The 19,730-nt window shown below is 35.0% G+C and overlaps 1 protein-coding gene across 7 annotated transcripts in view; it reads left to right on the top strand.

Moving 5' to 3' along the window:
- Positions 1-16,687, top strand: part of Pclo (piccolo presynaptic cytomatrix protein) — a 323,641-nt gene extending 306,954 nt beyond the window's left edge. For 6 of the 7 annotated variants that reach the window (XM_076913130.1, XM_076913133.1, XM_076913131.1 and 3 more), the window contains 3 exons: positions 9,564-9,698; positions 10,116-10,261; positions 12,145-16,687. In XM_076913130.1, the coding sequence (XP_076769245.1) occupies positions 9,564-9,698; positions 10,116-10,261; positions 12,145-12,285 (422 nt within the window). In that variant the 3' untranslated portion in view covers positions 12,286-16,687. The remainder of the gene's footprint in view (positions 1-9,563; positions 9,699-10,115; positions 10,262-12,144) is intronic. The other variant, XM_076913132.1, reaches the window with a different exon arrangement.
- Positions 16,688-19,730: the final 3,043 nt, after the last annotated feature.

Raw genomic sequence — 19,730 nt, forward strand, 5'->3', positions numbered from 1 at the left:
CAATAGCTGCCCCACAGGTTCACAAGGGGATTAATGGCTACCAAGTCACCACACATTCCTGGGAGGAGCTGACATTCTGCAGTCTCTGCCAGCTTTACTCAGTAGGGGCAAAGCATTTTTCCTCACAGGAGTTTTTACTCTGCAGAATTACTATTGTCTGATTTAATTCTCCGAATGCAGCACATAATCCTCTGCATTACAAGCATATTAATTTGACCCAACATTTTCAGGGCAAGTAGCTGCCTGCTTTTCAATGACAGGTCATTAGGCTGAGTGAGATGGCATTCATGGACAGCCTAGGCATGCAAGCTGGCTTTGACCTATTTATTGGTCTTATCTCTTCCCTGGAAAAGGACTTCTGGTAACATACCTATTATATAAGCTTCTTTTTTAGCATTCTATTTTACTATACATTTTTTGTTTAAATATAATTACACCTCTTTCTTTCTTTCTTTCTTTCTTTCTTTCTTTCTTTCTTTTCCTTCCTTCCTTCCTTCCTTCCTTCCTTCCTTCCTTCCTTGCTTCCTTGCTTCCTTCCTTCCTTCCTGCAGATCCGTCCCAGCCACTGAGTCTATCTTGTTTGTGTGTATAGAGTTTCGAGGCTGACCACTCTAGGGAGCTAATCTCTAGGATATGCTAACTCTCACTTCTCTCAATGGTCATCTGTTACCAGTAGTTCTTCAGAGTATAATCCTAGATTTTCCCCTTCCATCTTAGCATGTCTATTGATACTGTTATTGTTAAGATCTGTGTTAGATTGTTTTTGTGTGACAGATCTTTCCCAGGAGATATCTACTCACCTCACAGGAAGTCAACAATATGGTGAGCCAGTGAGTTTACTGGGGAGGCTTACAGGAATATGGGTGAGGGGCTACTGAAGAAGGAGCAGAAATGGCTCAAAGACAATGACCTCATCAAAGCTCACCCCAGCATGTATGATCACCCACAAAAGCTGGAGCAAACTGCCCATACTACAGGTAGTTCAAAGCTTTCAGAGTTATTTCTAAGTAACTAGAAGGTCTGAGCCTCCTAGGAAGCTCATCTGGTCTTTGTTCTGTGTCCCACAAACATAGAACTGCATGCTCTATGCAGTTCTCTGCTTCTTCCAAGCTGCTTGTCTGGTCTCTGGTTTTTCCTGGGCTTGACTGAGACTTTTCTTTGGAGCTTGGCTTGTGTGAGAGTGACTCTCAGCAGTGTACTGCTCTTGGGGAGGGAGGTGACTAGTGATTCTGGAAGGTTTCAGGGACTTCCTGTAGCTATTTTGAATTATTGCCTATCTCAAGAAGCTTCCTTGAAGAATGAATTTTTTTCTCCTCCCATTAGAGCATTCTGTTATTTTACAGCTTTGTAAATCTCTCACTTTAAAAACTGCTACTGTTTTACTTTTCTTTTATATCTTATGTCTTAACAACTTTCCCTCCAAGATGAAAAGCTAATTAACCTTGGAGGAAACTGTTATAATGCCACAGTTTCACAGAAGTCTAGTTACTGGCTCTTAGAATTTTTGCACCCCCTTTACTGCGAAATTCCTTGAGCCATAGAAACATGAACTATGAAGTGCATGTGTCCATTGGGACATGGATATCTGTGGGTTCCCAATGACCTCTTAGTTATTGTATCTAGTTATTGTAATTTTCTTTGATGGACTCCATTTAGTACAAGAAGCCTCTTTAATGAGGAGTGATAGCTCTTCTTACGTATAGTTAAGATTTAGGATAATAATGTGGGAGTAATAAATTCTCTGGTAAAATTTGTGGACTAAATACCCCTAAGATTTGGTTAGGATTCTAGAACCAGGCATGGTTTCTCCCCTGTTGACTGGCCCTTGAGTGAATGCTGCTTACTACACTTTCATGGATACTTTGCCATGCATGTTGGTCATTGTTGTGGTTCACAGGTATCACAGCTGAGTAAGACGAGTAATTGCTTCCCTCTCTCAGCAACTTGCATAGCATTTCCTGATACCATGGTAGTTAAACTGTGTAGAAAGCAAGCTTTCAGGTTAGACACAGCACAAATGAGCTGTGTCCTATGTCCTAAATGTAGGTATCTTCAGAAATAGGGTCTTACCTTAACTTTTGAGAGGCAATAGATGACAATAGCCACAATCTATATTCTTTAGAGAGTCACTTGGACTACCCTGACCAACAGTAAGGGTCCATGAGTCTCCAAAAAATGATATTCCTGACTCAAATAATATGTAAATGCAAAGAGTGTTTTACTCTGCAGAAGTCCAGCATACTGGGGTCTCCCATTACTAAGATAGAGAGACAATCAAGTATGTAATTTTATATAAATATAAAATAATAAGATTTATTGGAGCTTTATCAAACAACCTTAGTATTATTTGTCCCTCTCCTCTCCTTTGTGTTGACCTTCCTTTCCTGTTTTTTGAACCCCCTTCCCCCTCATTCTTCCAGATTTGGGTTCATATCAGCTGTGTCCTGTTATTTTCTCTCAGCTCTCCCACTCACCAGCTTTTACTCATGCCCAGGCATTGTTTCCTTCAGGCTTTAGGGAACTATTTCAAAATTTGAAACATTTAAAAAGTCATGTCCTCTTATGTTCTCAATTTCTCATCTTGTGAGATTATCTGGTTTTTGTCGTCTCATACAAGGTAATAGCTGAATTCCAATAGAGAATTTTTACGGAGATCTTGGCTATTTTTAATCACAATAAAATGGATGCTAAGAGGCATGTGTCAAAGGGCTTCTTAAAAACCATTAAAAGCGTGAGAGGAAATACATCAGAAAAGCCTACTTTTCTTCCCTGAATTATGCTCTTTGGGGCTTTGTCTCAGAAAGAAAGATGTCTTAGCTCAGGATGCAGAAAGAATCTGCAGGCTTGGCCTACTTTCCCAAAACTCTTAAATCTGAACACGTCAAAATAATACTTGTATGATGTATCTATTTTGTTGATTCTGAGTTATTGCAAATAAAAGTCCTTATAACAGCTCAGAAAACTATTCTCCCTTAGGAAAATAAGATTAGTGAAAATATGACAAACTATCTCCATTCTCAGTCCTCAGCCTCAATACAAGAACATGTCTTAGGATTCATTTCATAGTGGCTCTTATCTACATACCTGTGATGGTTTATATATGCTTGGCCTGACATGGCACCATTAGGAAGTATGGTTTTGTTGGAATAGTTGTGTCATTGTGAGTATGGGCTTTAAGACCCTCCCCCTAGCTGCCTGGGAGCCAGTCTTCTTCAATCAGCCTTCAGATGAAGCTGTATAACTCTCAGCTCCTCCTGCGCCATGTCTGCCTGGATGTTGCCATGCTACCACCTTGCTGATAATCGACTGAACCTCTGAAACTGTTAGCCAGCCTCAATTAAATGTTGTGTAAGCATTAGCTTGGTCATGGTGTCAGTTCACAGCAGTAAATACCCTCACTAAGACAACACCCATGAAAAGCAAAGAAGACTCAAACATGACTCATTTTCAATAGGCTGGGAAAGAATTTCAAAGCACCTCTCAGTAATATGCTCAACACAATTGAAAGGAAAATCCCCAAGTTTTGAATTAGACTAGATAACTAGCTTTCTTTTGATGGAGGTGGAAATGATAATTACCTTTTAAAGCCTCCCGTAACAGTTAGAGAGGTTAGACAAATAATCTTATATATTCTAGGTGTATTCTCTGTGATCAAAATGACAATGATAAATAGTCTTTACACTGTAACGTCTATGGGCTAATGAACATACAAGATGCCATGAACACAGCATGAGTGTTGCTTAGATGGTTTTCAGTACTATTGCCATTCAAATAAAGGAGTCATTTATAAAAATAAGTTAATATTTGTGAATAAAATGGTATATATTTATCCTATTCCCCAATCCTACTGTTTTCTAGACCAACATCCTCACAAATCTTGAGTTCCCAGTTCACCTCTATGTACACAAGAAAACATATAGCATTTTCCCTAAATCTCAAATTCCTTATCTCACGCATGATTACAGAAGAGTTTGTACAGGACAAAATTACTATCATATAAAATATTTTTATCACAAATTAGTATTGGTAATACTTAATAATCTAATTTATATCCTTTACAGTTTTGTCAGCCTAACATAGGTATTCATGATAAATAACATGTTTTATTTATGTGATAACATAAAGATGTAAACTGTGAAAAAATAGATTAAAGTCCTTGATATAGTGTGAGGATGAAGATGCTTTTACTTTTAAAATCAAACACAGTGGTGACCTTCTAAGAAATTTGTTTTGTCACATCTCCTAGAAGTTCACTAATTCTATCTTATGAATTCTCTAACTCAGGCATCGGTGGCATAATCATTGGTCAATAATTGAAGTTCTTGTTTTCAAAAAACACATTTTTACTTACTGTTTCAATATATGTAGGGCATATGCCTACTATGATGCATTTGTAGGGGTCAGAGGACATGTCTTTTCTCTTCTTTCATCCTCTTTCCTGTGCTGTTCTCATGAGAGTTGGGTGTATTCTATCTCTGACTCACTCTGTCAAATCTTTCTCTGGTTCATCACTTTGTCTATCCCTCAATTAGAGGTCACTTTCAAACATGGCTGCTTCCTTCTATAAACTAATTTCACCCTAAGGGTGTGTACTAAGGGCATGTCTGTATTTCAGCCTGAGGGATTAAAGGTGTATGGCAGACATGTTTCCAGATTGCACAGATCTAGGTCTTTGGATGTGATCCCTTGCCAGAGCAGCCATACTGCTGATAGAATATTCTTCTACACCTGTATCCCAGAACTAGAGAGATATAAACACAAGTACAAGCTGGCCTCAGCTACACAGTGAGTTTATTACCAGCCAGGTCTACAAGAAGCCCTGCTTCAAAACATAATATAATGTAATATAATATTTTAAAAATGTAATGAATCTCATAAAATGTAAAGAATGAAAGCTTGTTAAGTTTCATTTGAGGAATAGTGCCAACATTTTATTTAAATATTGAAATTTAAAAAAAAAATATTACATATATAAAGTTGATACATAGGAAATAATATATAAATGCAATAATTACTATATGAGGAACTTTACATCACTATTGACAAGTATATAAACATAAGTAAAAATTTCCATAAAGATTAAATTTTAGGAAACATACAAAATTATTTAGGACAGAAGATATTTATTAATTTGAGTCCCAGAACTATACATCTTAAGAAAACCCAAAGCTTAATCATATTATAAATATGAAATAGATATGAAAATAGTAAATTATATAATTTTACATTGCATAAGTACATATAAACCATAGGGGCTTCCAGTTTTCTTTGTGAAACAATATATAGGTCTTTAAGTTCTGTATTTATGAGGGATGATTTTAAGTTCCTACATCCTTCTCCTCCACCTTCTATGTTCTAAGATCACCTACACCTGCCTGTGCCACCACTGCAGGCTCAAACCAGAATCCTAATGTTGTGCCTGCCACCTCCCTATGATAGAAGATAAAATCCTTACCAAAAAAAATCCACCTTAATTCTAATAAGTGTAATAAGGTCTGTTCAGTCTAATAAGAGTTTCTTGGCTTTGCTTTCACTGAGAGGTAGGTGATAAGTTAAAGTGAACACATTTCCATAACATCAACTCTAACTTTGTTAACTGGCACCTGTTTCATTGAGTAGAAGTGCTCATTAATGGTCTGCTATATGCCTTGTCTTCATTTTATAGTTTTCTCCTTTAAAAATTCTATTCTTTCATTCATTACTTTTCCACATTAGTCACTTCCTGTTTATTAAAATACTCTCACAGACAGCTTTACCTACAATGATTCTGCATTGAAAAATGTTGAGACAAAACTAAATTTACATGAATTTTAGTTAAGTGTTGGAGATTTAGAGGTTCTAACAATGTGATGTCAAAGGAATATTTTCTCAGGGACTGGAGAGGTGGCTCAGCTGTTAAGAGCAGTACTACTCTGCTCTCCTGAGGACCCAAATTCAGTTTCCAGCACCCAATTCTCAGGCCTCACAGCATCCTGTAACTCTAGCTCCAGCACCTTCTCCCTCTTCCGGACTACATGGGCAACTGCATTCACATATGCACATGCACAGACACATATGCATACATAGACTTAAAATAATTTAAAAATAAATCTTTAAAGATAAAATAAATACTTCCTCAGTTAATATGAACATCACTAAGTAACTCTGCAGCTTTAGCAAACATTTTCACAAATATATAAGTGTCTCAGAAATGTTTCTTGTTTATTTGTTTGTATTTTGTGAGGTAGTCCTGGACCTTACTATTCAGACTAGGTTGGTCTTGCACATAGAGTTCTACCTGCCTCTGCCACTCAGTACTGGGATTAAAGGTGCCTAATACAACACCTGGAAGTTTTGGAAGATTTTCCTTGATTTTTTTGTTGTTTTGTCTATACCTTACATCTCTGACCCAAGGTGTATATGTGGACAATACCTTCAAGAGGACATTTTCCATACTTTAAGCCACCTGAAGCTTTCTTGATTTATAAAATCTAATATTTAGCTAAAATAAACCACAAAATTGCTTCTAAAATTCTTTCATTCTAATACAATTTGAAGTGTATTATATAAATACATTTTGCAAAGACATTTCGCAGTGACTATTTCCACAAATGTGTCAATCTGTGACAACCTTACTCACAAGAAGTACAAGGTGTCTATGAGGCACAGAACCCTAGACTTAGTTTCTTAAGTACACAAAACACAAACTGCCATTTTCTATGAAATGGTGATTATGCTGACTATATTTTCTTTTTTTTTTTTTTGTATGTGAGATAATTGTTTTATTTTAGTGGTTTATATTTTCCTAAAATGTAAGTTAGAAATTTCAACATTTATATTAATGTGGGCACATAGATATGACAAGTACACACTTCAAATATGTGTGTAACTTTTTTGAGGAGAGAAGTGGGAAGATCACTGCATATTTTAATGAAAAGAAAAACACCTCAGAAAGTGCTTAAAAAAAAAAAAAACTGTTGAAAATAGAGATAATTTGACAATCACACTACCTGAAACATGTTATCTAGCTAAAGAGGTAATAGGATCCAGTTTTGCCAAAATCAAATTAAATTATTTGTTTTTTATAAATATTAATTTATATAAAAAATACCAGTATAAAATACATGGAAAAAATAATTTCTTTTTTGTTTGTTTGTTTGTTTGTTTGTTTTTTGAGACAGAGTTTCTCTGTATAGCCCTGGCTGTCCTGGAACTCACTCTGTAGACCAGGCTGGCCTCGAACTCAGAAATCCACCTGCCTCTGCCTCCCAAGTGCTGGGATTAAAGGCGTGCACCACCACTGCTGAGCTAGGATTAATTTCAATAAGTATTTTATACATTAATTTACTTTTAAAACTTCACAGGTTAAGCTGCTGAGACTCAGACAACCTCAAGGTGATGAATTAAGGCTGCCAGCTCAAGGGTCTAGCAAGGCTTTCCAGGGCTGGGTGTGGGATGTGCTCATTACTCATTTACTCAGGGCTGGGGTCTGGAATTCTCTTGTGCTGGCCAACTCTCTCTCTCTCTCTCTCTCTCTCTCTCTCTCTCTCTCTCTCTCTCTTTCATAAAGTTTATTAATGGTATGGGAAGGGGAGTTAAGAGGGTAGTATATGCAGAAAAACGCAGAGAGAGAGAGAGAGAGAGAGAGAGAGAGAGAGAGAGAGAGAGAGAGAAGTAGAGGAGTAGAGGCCTGCCATAAGCATGTGGAGAGAGAGGGGCTAAGGGACCAGAGGATAGAGGAAGAACAAGAGAAGCAATCAACTCTCTCTTTTCCTTGTAAACTTCTGCATGTCTGATGTGATTACGGACACTGCTGAGCTGGACATTGCTGAGATCTGTCTTTCTATCGCTAAACATCTGGTCTATAGTATCATGATTATTAACAATTGACCAGAAAGAATGACAAAATATTCTCCTTTTTTTTGTCTCTGTATTTGTAAGAAAGAATGAACTTCACCCACTTTTACGAAAATAATATATCGCAGTGGATTTAATGTAGAAGTTATGAGGTTGTATTTGTTTTCTAGGCACACATTTTGAAAATTTGAAAAGAACATAAAACAATACTCCTCATTACTTATATATTATTTTTATTCATGCCAAATGAATGACTACTTAAAATTTCTCTTTATATTTCATTTTTAAATTAGAACTTTAAAACTCCAATGCTGATGAACACAATCCATGCAAGCAAGGCTACTTTGATTTTTTAAAGTACTAATGTATATCCTGGAAACAAATGTTTGAGAATACATTGTGTTTAGAGATGTTAAATAAATTCCAGAGCTCTGAATGTGGAAATGAAGCTGTTATTGTGCTTGGATTGCCCCCCCCCCCCAACCATGAGCAGTGCCTGGATTTCTCACATGGTAATCCTATCTGCTAACATGCTATTTTATTTTATTCTTTAACAGAATTCTTTTTCCCTTGCATCTCAGCTAATCCCCATCCTACTTCCAGTCCTAGCTCTTCTCCAAGAGGAGTTCTGGTGTCACATTCTTTTTGAAACCATATTTCTATACTTCAGAATTGTTCTTCCTAGTCATTTATTTATCCATAGAGATATCTAATTAAATTATCTTTTCCCAATATGTGAAAAATCCTGTGAGTCTGGATTAGTGGTTATTTAAAATATATAGATTTATATTTCCTTTTTAAACATGGCTGCCAACAACATATTCTCAAACATTTGCTTTCAGGCTATATTTGTACTGTTAAAGAATCAGGAGGGTCTTGTTTATGAGGATTATATATATATCAGCGTTAGAAATGTAAGAGTCTGATTTTAAAATAAACATGTATTCATACTTATTTATGCATCTTATACACATTGTATTTGTCCTGTTAGAAGGACACTCATTTCAAAGTAAAAAGATGAACAAGTCATGTGTCAGTGAATGAGTCCATGAGTTAATAGAGAAATGGTGAAGTCACAACAGATTTGATATGGCACAGAAAATTCCTTCAATAATAAAATAATTCTAAAATTCTAGAAGAAACTACAATGAATTTAGTCGATATCACTTATACTTTATGCCTTATACAATTTTTTTTCATTACGTATCACTACTGTCTATATTGTATAAAGGAAACAGGAAATAGAAACTACACGGTAAGATTTGGGTATGCTACCATGTATTCATGAGAGCCCGGTGATATGCAACTGTTGGCAAACAACATACTACATTTTAAAAGACTTTTTCCCCCTTTATATTGTATCAGAATTTTGTAATGTCCATGTTTGTTTTTCTTCCTACAAGGTTATCAGTTACCTCTTCAAACTTAAAACTTTACAGCTGAATACCACATCTACTTATAATTTCTTTTGCCTACCATCATGTGTAGCATGCTTTCTTACACGTATCTGAATGATGCCATCCTCGTGAAGCTATTTATTCCTTAAGGGTTTGAAGTGTGCATTATATCTACAATATACAATACAGTATTTAATACTTAATAAAAATTCAGTAAATGAACATTTGAAACACTGATTAGCTAATAAGTAGAGTTAATTATTCTTCAACTTATTCATTTAATAAGTGGAGTTAATTATTCTTCAACTTGTTTTTGTTAAATCCTTTTAGCTAAAACTCAGGTAATGGGAGAAATCAAGCTAGCACTGAAAAAGGAAATGAAAACAGATGGTGAACAACTAATAGTTGAAATTCTCCAGTGCAGAAATATTACCTACAAATTTAAGTCTCCAGATCATTTACCAGGTATGTACTTTCAAGATAATGACCAATGAAGGATATCTACTAGTTTTCTAGGACCATCCCTTAAATATTACAAGAAATTTTAGGGAAAATTTCTCCTGTGCATGGAATACATTAGAAAAAATGTGTGAAAAATAATTTAATTTAATTTCCACTTTAAGGCTAAAATTTTTTTTCCTAGACTTCAGCTAGATTTTTCAGCATAAAAATTAAAGTGCTACACATAATAAACAACAATTAATTTAAGTAAAACTAACCTAAATTTATAAGAAAATGATATACTTATAATCACTTTATGTTTTCTGCAACAAATTGTATATAATCTATTATGCTTGTGTAGTACATAGTGAGAATATCAGCAGACAACAGAAAATGTGATTGATGGATTGGACACTTAATGGGCTTATGTCTTATTTTCAGATTTATACGTGAAAATATATGTGATAAACATCTCTACCCAAAAAAAAGTTATTAAAAAGAAAACAAGGGTATGCCGACACGATCGAGAGCCTTCCTTTAATGAAACTTTTAGATTCAGCCTAAGTCCTGCGGGTCATTCGCTTCAGGTAACTGTGTTATATATTACTGATTTACTTTTTCATTCATATTATTATACTTAGTGTTCATTCAGTTATTCTGTGCTTAGATACTGATTATATGCCGTATGATAGTTAATCATTAGAAGTATCACCACAGAAGCCCTGTGAACCCCGTTGTTAACACATTCACTGTATCCAGTTCCCCACCAGTTCCCTACTCTGTTTTGCTTCTTTGGGTGGATTGCTCTTGTTCTCATGGTCACTCTCCCTAAGTCTTTTGGCTCTCTACTTTGCTATTTACAACATTTTGGTAAGTCACCTTGTCCTTTTCTTCCTGAGGTCTCATCTCATTAAGTTCATCACACAGCTGCCAGAGTTATCTTTAGCAGGCATTGTTTGATTTCTATTAAATCTGGTGAAATGTCATTTTCATGTATCATTCTTGTATTCTTGTATCATTGTATCAAGAGGGCTTTATTTATATTGATTTGGTCTCAGTTCCTTGTCACTTTTCTATATTCCAGACACACCTGAGTCTCTTTAAGTTACATTAAGCCTTGAGTTCCTTGTTCATATTTTCCGCCCTTTCAAAGCTTCTTTCTCATGCATCTCTATAGCCCATCTTTCAATATTCTTTTTTTTTTTTTTTTTTTTTTTTTTTTTGGTTTTTTGAGACAGGGTTTCTCTGTGTAGCCCTGGCTGTCCTGGAACTCACTCTGTAGACCAGGCTGGCTTTGAACTCAGAAATCCACCTGCCTCTGCCTCCCAAGTGCTGGGATTAAAGGCGTGAGCCATCACTGCCCAGCACAATATTCATTTTTACTGAGAACCCTAAGTATAATTCATAACACCTTATTCATTAATTACCTCACTTATTACTCTACTAAACAGAGTTTCTCCTATTCAATAGTCTATATGTTTACATGCCACTGTTTCTCTATGGCAAGGCTTAATTTTCATTAGTTTTTTCCCTGTAGTCTAGCAGAATGATTATCACCTAACATGCATTCAGTAGACATGCAGAAAAAGGAAATGTGGATAGAGGAGAATATATGGAAATATATGAAACTATTCCATGGTACCAGCACTTAATACCATCCAGTGGAGGTGAATATACATTACAAATAAAAGTTCTGAGGTTGGAGGGATAACTCAGTGCTTAAAACTACCTACTGCTCTTCCAGTGGACTAAAGTTCACCACCTGAGATCCAAGTCAGCTGACTGTCAACTCTTGTACCTTCAGCTCCAAGGGCTCTGAAATTGTCTTCAGGACTTTAGCAGACACACAAACACATAAATTAAATTAATATATATATATGTATATGTTTTATATACATATATTTGAAAAGATAAAGTTAAGCTCCATTGACAGAATTAGTATACATCACTAAAGACAAAAAAACTCTAAATCCTATACAAGGAAATGTATCATTCTTAGATTAAATTAAGAGAGGATAGCCACAAGAATGGAACATCATGAATTTTCCTGAAATTAACTTAATATAAAAATATGGACTCGAATGATTTAAAATAATATATGAAATCCCTAAACCCAAAACTGGTAGTTATATATGAAGTTATAGATTTTAAAGATGAAAGTTTTCATCAATTTAAGCATATCAATTACAATGAGCATATATGATATATTATATATTATATTTGTCTATCCTTCATAGTGTGTGATTTGAGGATATAGTAAAATTTAAGGAAGAATAATAAAAACATTGATCTGAACTAATTTATATTAATAGATATTTCAAGAATATCTCTGCTGACTTTCAAGTCTATGTAATATGTCCTTATATCTCCCTCTCTTTCTAGTTACCTTTTTGTGATAAAAACTTCTTAAAAATTAGAAAATGTTCATATGTATGTATTATCTATATATAATTCTGACTCTGTTTTCTAGATTTTACTTTTCTCCAATGGAGGGAAGTTTATGAAGAAGACTTTGATTGGAGAAGCTTGTATCTGGCTTGACAAAGTGGATCTGAGAAAAAGAATAGTCAATTGGCACAAACTGTTGGTGAGTCCTACTCAAACACACTGAAGATGTGTCTGCTCAGGGTGAGGAAGCAGAGCTCCATGGCCTCAGATCAAAACTGTAGCTGAACACTACTGTGCTGATCTATGTTTTCAGGGGCAAACATGAGATAGAAAACAAGATGCAAACAGACGGCATTGCTGTGGCATACAAAGAGACTTTAAAAGTTCCTGTGTTGAAAGCAAACTGATGAAAACAGGCCAGAGACACTGGATTGCTCATAGCTGTGAAGAGAAACTGTGAAAGAAGATTTGATTTTTTTTTTAAAGACTGAGCTGGAACTGAAAGAAAAAAAGGCACAGAGGTTATTATGGTGTTAAGAGATAGTATGAAAGCAATTGCTTATACATACACACACACACACACACACACAAAAAAAAAAAAAAACAAAAAAACCCTGATGTAATGAATCTTGGTTTTCAAAAGATCAAAACTCCTTGTCTTACATTCTCATAAAACCTCCTGTTTTGGAATCTGACATAAGATTCAATTCTGAGTTGTCTACAGGATTATAAGGTGACTGTGTTGGGAAATGAAGCCTGAGTTATGAACGATGGACTTTAGATTACACAGTGCATGTTCTTCCTGTGTCTTCATTAGAAAGCTACACAGCAGTAGGTCTGAATTCTATGTGGCAAAAGCACATCACTTTTGGTGTAATTTAAAAATAGTGAAGAGTGAAGATAATAGTAGGTTAAAATGAAATTGTATTTATCTAGAAATAAAACAAAAATTAGAGACTGGATAGTAAAGAAGAATGTTAACCCACAAAATATGTATATTGGTTGAAAATATTACAATCTCCACAATTTGTATTAAGTCAAGGTGTTATCAAGTGTACACACCAAGGTATCTAGGTTAACTGGTGTGCCCTAAGAAAAAGGTTTCTTGTTCTCTGAAGAACTACTGTTACATGTTTATAGTACATATTTCCTTTCTCTTGAATAGTGTTCTGTCAGAGACGTAAAATTATTGTTCTGGCAAACAAACTGTATTTGTCACCTGATACTGATTAAACTCTTGTCATTTTCTGATTTTCCATGTTTTTTCTCTAAACTCAATGATTACTTAATGAAAATTTTGATATCAATGTTATGTTCCTTCTCCTAGTCTGCTTTCTTGCTAGTGATATCAGAATTAGAAATTACACATGATGGGAAAGAATGGAAGGAGTCAATGTTTGAAATTAAAACATATTTGCCTATTTTAATAATATAGACTCAAACAACCAATGTATGAAACATTCTCTTCCCCATCAACCACCAATGTCCATAAAGAAAGTAACACAGAAATTGTGGGAAACACACTCAGCTGGGATATAAATCCTGGCTTCTAGTCCTGATTTTACTTACTTTGCACATATCACTTTGCAAATATCATTTAAATTCACTTTCCCTTGAAATAATGGTGTATAAAGAAATATATGAGATAGGAAAGCACACTGCAAATATAGCTTTATATATAAACCGAGAGTTAATTATTATGTAGCTTTTTAATTCTCAAATTTTATATATGAGAAACAACTTCCAACCATTGGTGAGCATCAGCATGGGAAAAAAACCAGCAAATTGTTCCAAAACTCATTTGTATTTAAATATAAATTTTCACATAACATGAAAAGGATTGAATATTAAGTAAAAATTATTTGTCACACCAAATTTATTAAAGTACATGGCTACAATCCCATTTCCAAACCCTACCCAAAATAAACTGAATTGCTTTGTGAAGCTTTTAAGCTAAAAAATTGTTTATTTAAGATGAAATTCTAGTAGGATTACAGTAAATGATCTCAAAATTATTGATTGGATATTGAATTTTCTCATATTTTAGAGAAAAACATTAAATTTGAAACTAATGTTAAAATACTAGAAGTAAAGAATTTCTAGTATATGACAAATTGTATATCTTACACTGATTTAAAAAATATATAAATCCACACTGGTTTTCCTAAAATACCACCACTCTCTTCTCTCCATCGTTTTGTCCCTCCCACTAGACAGTGTGATGCCATTTACCACTTAGCATCTTCTAAAGTGAACAATGGGAGATGCAAATTTTCAAAGCTAGGATATCAGTACCATTTTAGTTTTAGAGACTACTAGATCTGCTAGTGGTAGCCATGAATATTTCCAACAGACAATCGCATTTGAGGAAGCCTATAATCAGTCACAACAGAGGGGGAAAAGAAGTGTAAGAGGATCTGTTGACATCAAAAAGCTCTCTTCACAATAAGCTCTGGTTCATCCCTGATTCTGTTCTACAGCACTGGTACTCCAAGGGTTCCATGAAAGGTTGTATAGCATGGTAGCTTACTCCATTCTAGTTACACCTTACACACCAGAGCAAGATCATCCTGAGTAGCCAGCTATTAAGCCTGAAAGAACGGAAGGCATCCTAATACAGCTGCTGCTCCATTCTAAGAAACTAGCAATGGGTTAGGTCAATCAGACCAATTAAGGGAGTCAGTGACCGAGCTTCTGATCATGCACCAGCATTCCCCTTGAGAAAGAAAAAGATCCTGCCAGTGTGCCAAGTTTGCAGCTGACGAAACTCCTAGACTGTAACTGGGATTGCTCTATGCAACACCAATTCTCATATGAATGCACTTCTGAGGGACGCTGATTGCCCTTCTCACAACAAAACTATTTCTTTTTTAATTGCAAATAGGGCTCTTAGTGTTTTTTACTTTTTTTGTAAATAACACAATATATGATTTTACATTTTTTTATTTTATCTTATGTTATTAGAATTAGCTTTTTTATCTTAATAGTAACAGTTTATAATCTCTAATTACTAGATTAGTAATCTTCTTGCAACCCTTAAACCTTGAGAAACATTTCATTTCCCTACTAGTCCATTGAGTCATCAGAGATGAAAGTTACTTGTTGGTTTAAATTTAGTATTAAGAAGTCTTTCAACAGAGAAGAAAAAGCACAGAGTGATTTTTTTTAATAAAAGATGGGAAAGTATAGAATCATTATTATAGATACAGATAACACTAGTAGCAAAAAGTTGGTGTTTTCTCTGATTTTATTTAATATTAGGAAAAATTTTGGTGACTCTGAACTCATTTGATTACCATTTGTGTTTTAAAAGAACAATACTCAACATTAAGGGGTAGTAATTGCCCTTGATCCTAATATGGTCCATATTTTAATAGATCATGATAGTTAAATATACATTCTCTGCATATCTATGAGGTTGACTGGGGGAATCATACACACTAGACTAGTTATATCCTGGGAATATTATAGCTGGTAACCAGCTGATATTGATTCTTACTATAGAATGGTTGTTATGATGTTGGTGGTAGTCATAGTAACAATAGTGGTGGCAGTGATATGGAGTAAAATAAATTATTTGTTACTATACTGTGCCCAGTTTCTTAGAAATAATTTAATCAATGCTTCATTTCATTAAAGTATCATAAAGATGTTTATAGTATTTTTTTACTTTATTATTTAAATCATAACTAACAATATTTTTAAAAAACTTATTTTAATTGCTATAATGTCAAATAGTCCAAAATTAGCCAACTACAGCTACATGTGTTTATACTATACATATGACAGAAGTGACTTCCCCTCTAATTTTGGGTTTGAAATTAAAGTGAAAGCTCAGTAAATAATCATGAGTTTTTCTTAATAATTATTTGCCTTTAGTGTAACACAAGAATGAATGAGTGAGTGATACCTATATTCTCATTGACTATGACATATTGATGTTTTCTGTATGTCTTGTGTGGCTATTATTGAAGATTCACAATAAACCAAAATCACTTAATCAAGTTCTTTATCTGATAGGTAGACTGAGAGCATTTTCTGAATCTGTTCTCCTGTATATAACAAAACATTTGGTAACATAGCGACTGTAGAGCTAGCCTCATCCTTTGGAAGTCAGCATGTGACTGTGGTTATCATTCGACTGTGTCCATATATTTGTTCCGTGATGTGCTCAGGTGCTCCCACTACTGATTAATGTGTGTGCTAATATCTTAACAACACATCTGTTTAAAAATGGTGTTTCTTGTCTAAGAAAAGTTTAAAACCTAATAAAATTTATTTCCAATAAAACATAAAGTTCTTGGAGATGTGTCTAGTTTCTGATGATACTTTGCATGCTTTCTTGGTGATTTGCTTATCTTTTTATTATTTTCTTGTTTACCAAACAGTCTGAAAAATTTAATGAACAAATGCAAATTCTTGGGCTAGTGATTGTATAAACTGACCTGAAAATAAATGAGAATTGTGTAGAGACAAAATGCTTGTAAATCTGTCTTGAGTTTTATTCTATGTAAAAATATGTCTTGGTTTTGTGACTGTACACAGTTGTATCTTGGTAACTTATGTAAACTGTGCTGTATAAAGGCTGTTGTATCAGCCTTACTAATAAATATTGAAAATATCAACTTTGACATCTTGCATTTATCAATAAACTTTTCAGCCTCGGCAGGAGTACATTCATACATTGTCAGGTAAGGCTTACAATCATTACCTTATCACACACAAAAATGTAAGGAAGATCCAAGAAATTGAGTATAGACACTAGCTTCTGTATAAAGAAGGTTAAAACAAAAGGATTCATTCTGTTGTCTATTGTTTTCATGGTGAAATAATATGAATATGAAGTCACCTGCTCAGAAAGCAGCGGAAGCTAATAGGGATTAACATTTGGAAGAGAGTAAAAAGACTTAAAATTGTTCTCAAGCAGAGTGGAAGAATAAATAAAAATAAATAAAGATACTGAACCATTCATCAGCTTGAACACAGAGTTTACATGTATAAGGATTTGATAAATTCTAATTAACTCAGACCTCATCATATACATTAAAAAAGAAGTGCACATAAATACGAATTGTAGAATGAAAATATTTTAAACTTGTTAGTGATAATTTTTTTAAAAAGAAGTAAAGGATAACCAACTAGGGGAGGGGTGTAAGGATATTACAAAATTAAACAAGGGAATAGAATCTCTGCATAAGTTTGCAAAACATCAGTCCTCCATGCCTCAAGCCCAGCTGAGACACTGACTAGATTTTACCCATTCAACTGAGAAAATGAGATCGCTGAGGAAATATTGTTAGCAAGATGCAGGAAAAGTTGTGAGTTTCCAAGCTAAAGTCTCAGGGAAGCTTTAGAGTGGTGGACATCTGGAAAGAGTGGTCCATGAGGGATTAGAATTTGATCGCATAAATTGCCAAAAAGGCTGGTCCAGTGGAATAATTGTACGGCAGTAAAATAACCAATGCATTCCAGCAGAGACTACATTTAGTTTTCTTTCATTTATCAATAAAAATTGCTGCAAATGAGATATGTGAAAATATTTTTAAAACTCTCAATGCTTTGTATTTTTGAAAACCAAAAAATTCTTATTTCTTTTCAGGGCACTCAGAGTTGCACCTGGGCATTTCAAAACAAAAACAATAAAAAAAGAAACAAAAAAATAAGCCAGGCAATGGTAGTGCACGCCTTTAATCCCAGCACTAGGGAGGCAGAGGCAGTAGATTTCTAGCCTGGTCTAAAGATTGAGTTCCAGGATAGCCAAAGCTATACAGAGAAACCCTGTCTTGAAAAACAAAAACGAAACAAAAAAGAAACAAAAGATAACCAAACCTGTGGCAAAAATCGATCATCAGCAAACTGACCAATTGTGTGGGTCTGTCTCTCTCTCTCTCTCTCTCTCTCTCTCTCTCTCTCTCTCTCTGTGTGTGTGTGTGTGTGTGTATAATACTACTTTAGGATCTTAGGAAGATGAGATTGGTCAGATTAATTTTAGTTTTCAGTGGGTGGCAAGTATGTTTTGGTTATCATTATTATAGCATTTACACTAGTGTAAGTGAAACACAGAATAAGTATTTGACAATAACTGTTTGAAATAACAAATGCTTGGGCCTCGGTCAGTTTAACCCTACAGGAAAAGCAATTACCACCTATACACCTAGGATGCCTTAACTTTCCCTGAAATAAAATAACTTAAAATATATGTTTTTACTAAAAATATCCAAGTATATAACAATGCAAATTAAAGATTCATGCATAAGAAGGAAGAGAGGAAGAAAGACTAAAGAAGAAACAAAGGGTGGGGGGAGGAAGGCTTAACGTGCTAAAATTAAAGAGTTAAAGAAGACACTTCCTTCTTTCCTCCCCCAGAAATAACATAGTTCTGGTATCTTCAAGATAAAATACAGTTTTTGCAATTTGGAGTAAGAAAACTCAAGTTAGGTTTCTGTCCTCACACAGAGAGCAAGGCATCTCTTAAAGTTTGTGCTTCTCTACACAGAGACTGGGTGATCGCCACCATCTTCCCAGGTCTTTACTCTTCAAAGATGTCTCCTAAGTCATCTCTGCCTTGTTAAGTTGACTTGAGGCTTTGCCTAAGAAAGAGCCTGGAAACTGGAAGTAGTGTGTCTAACATTTGGTCCAACTGAAGAAAATAATAAGGCACTAAGTAATTCTGTCAATAAGTAAAATATAAAATCATTATTACATCTTACATAGTAAAAGTATTCCATAAAATATTTCAGTATAATTAGAAGCTGGATTGAGAAGAAAAATTATTCTCAGATAACTTTAACACATTATAATTGTAATATCATTGAAAAACTAATCAAAATACTTGAAGGAATCCAACCTGACAGGAAATGAGCTGGAATCCTGGTTAGGTAATGCCCCAGAAGTAGTGTGAAGTTTAGATCCTGAAAGTGAGCTGTCGTCACTGAACTCACCAAAAGTATTAAAATCTCAAGTGACAGCCTAGAATCAGAATGAGAAGGAAACTGTGGAGATATTTCAGCTTGTTTTAAGAAATTAAATGACAATCATAAAAAAAAAAAGAAAGAAAAAGAGGAGAGATGGGGAAGAAGGTTGATAGGAATGTAGAAATGGAAAGAGAGAGAAGAAGGAAAGAGAAGAGAGAGTGGGTAGGTAGGGAAAGGGGGAGAGGGAGAGGGAGTAAGGAGGGAGAGAAGGAAGTGAGGAAGGGAGAGAGAGAAACTGTGAAAATAAAATTTGAAAGCAGTGTTGAAACATTCATGGTCAGCAAAGACCACCAACAATTTGTTAAATTTAGTCACAATAAAATATTAAGTCCCTGCAGGGGCAGGGTGACCAAAAATAAAGGCATGCAAGGGCGTGCCCAGACAAGTCCAAACAAGCCCAAGTGAGTAATGGGCTATCTGGTGTTTACCTCTCTCTCCCTCCCTTTCTGGGAGGTCCGAGGTTCTGCAAGTTCTGCCAGTTCTGCAAGTTGCTGATGTTTGAAATATCCAATCATGTGTAGCCCCGGGAAAGTGCAACCAATCATATGTAACCGTGCCAAATTTTCCCGCTCTCCCCAACCCCTACTGATAAATATCCCAAGTTTCCTGGGTCCGGGGTCGGAATCTCTATCTCCTGCGTGAAATATGTTTCGGCCCGGGGGCCCTCGTCATTAAACCTCCTCTGCAATTGCAT

Source organism: Arvicanthis niloticus, chromosome 15, assembly GCF_011762505.2.
Source record: "Arvicanthis niloticus isolate mArvNil1 chromosome 15, mArvNil1.pat.X, whole genome shotgun sequence".
In the NCBI taxonomy this organism is placed as follows: domain Eukaryota; kingdom Metazoa; phylum Chordata; class Mammalia; order Rodentia; family Muridae; genus Arvicanthis; species Arvicanthis niloticus.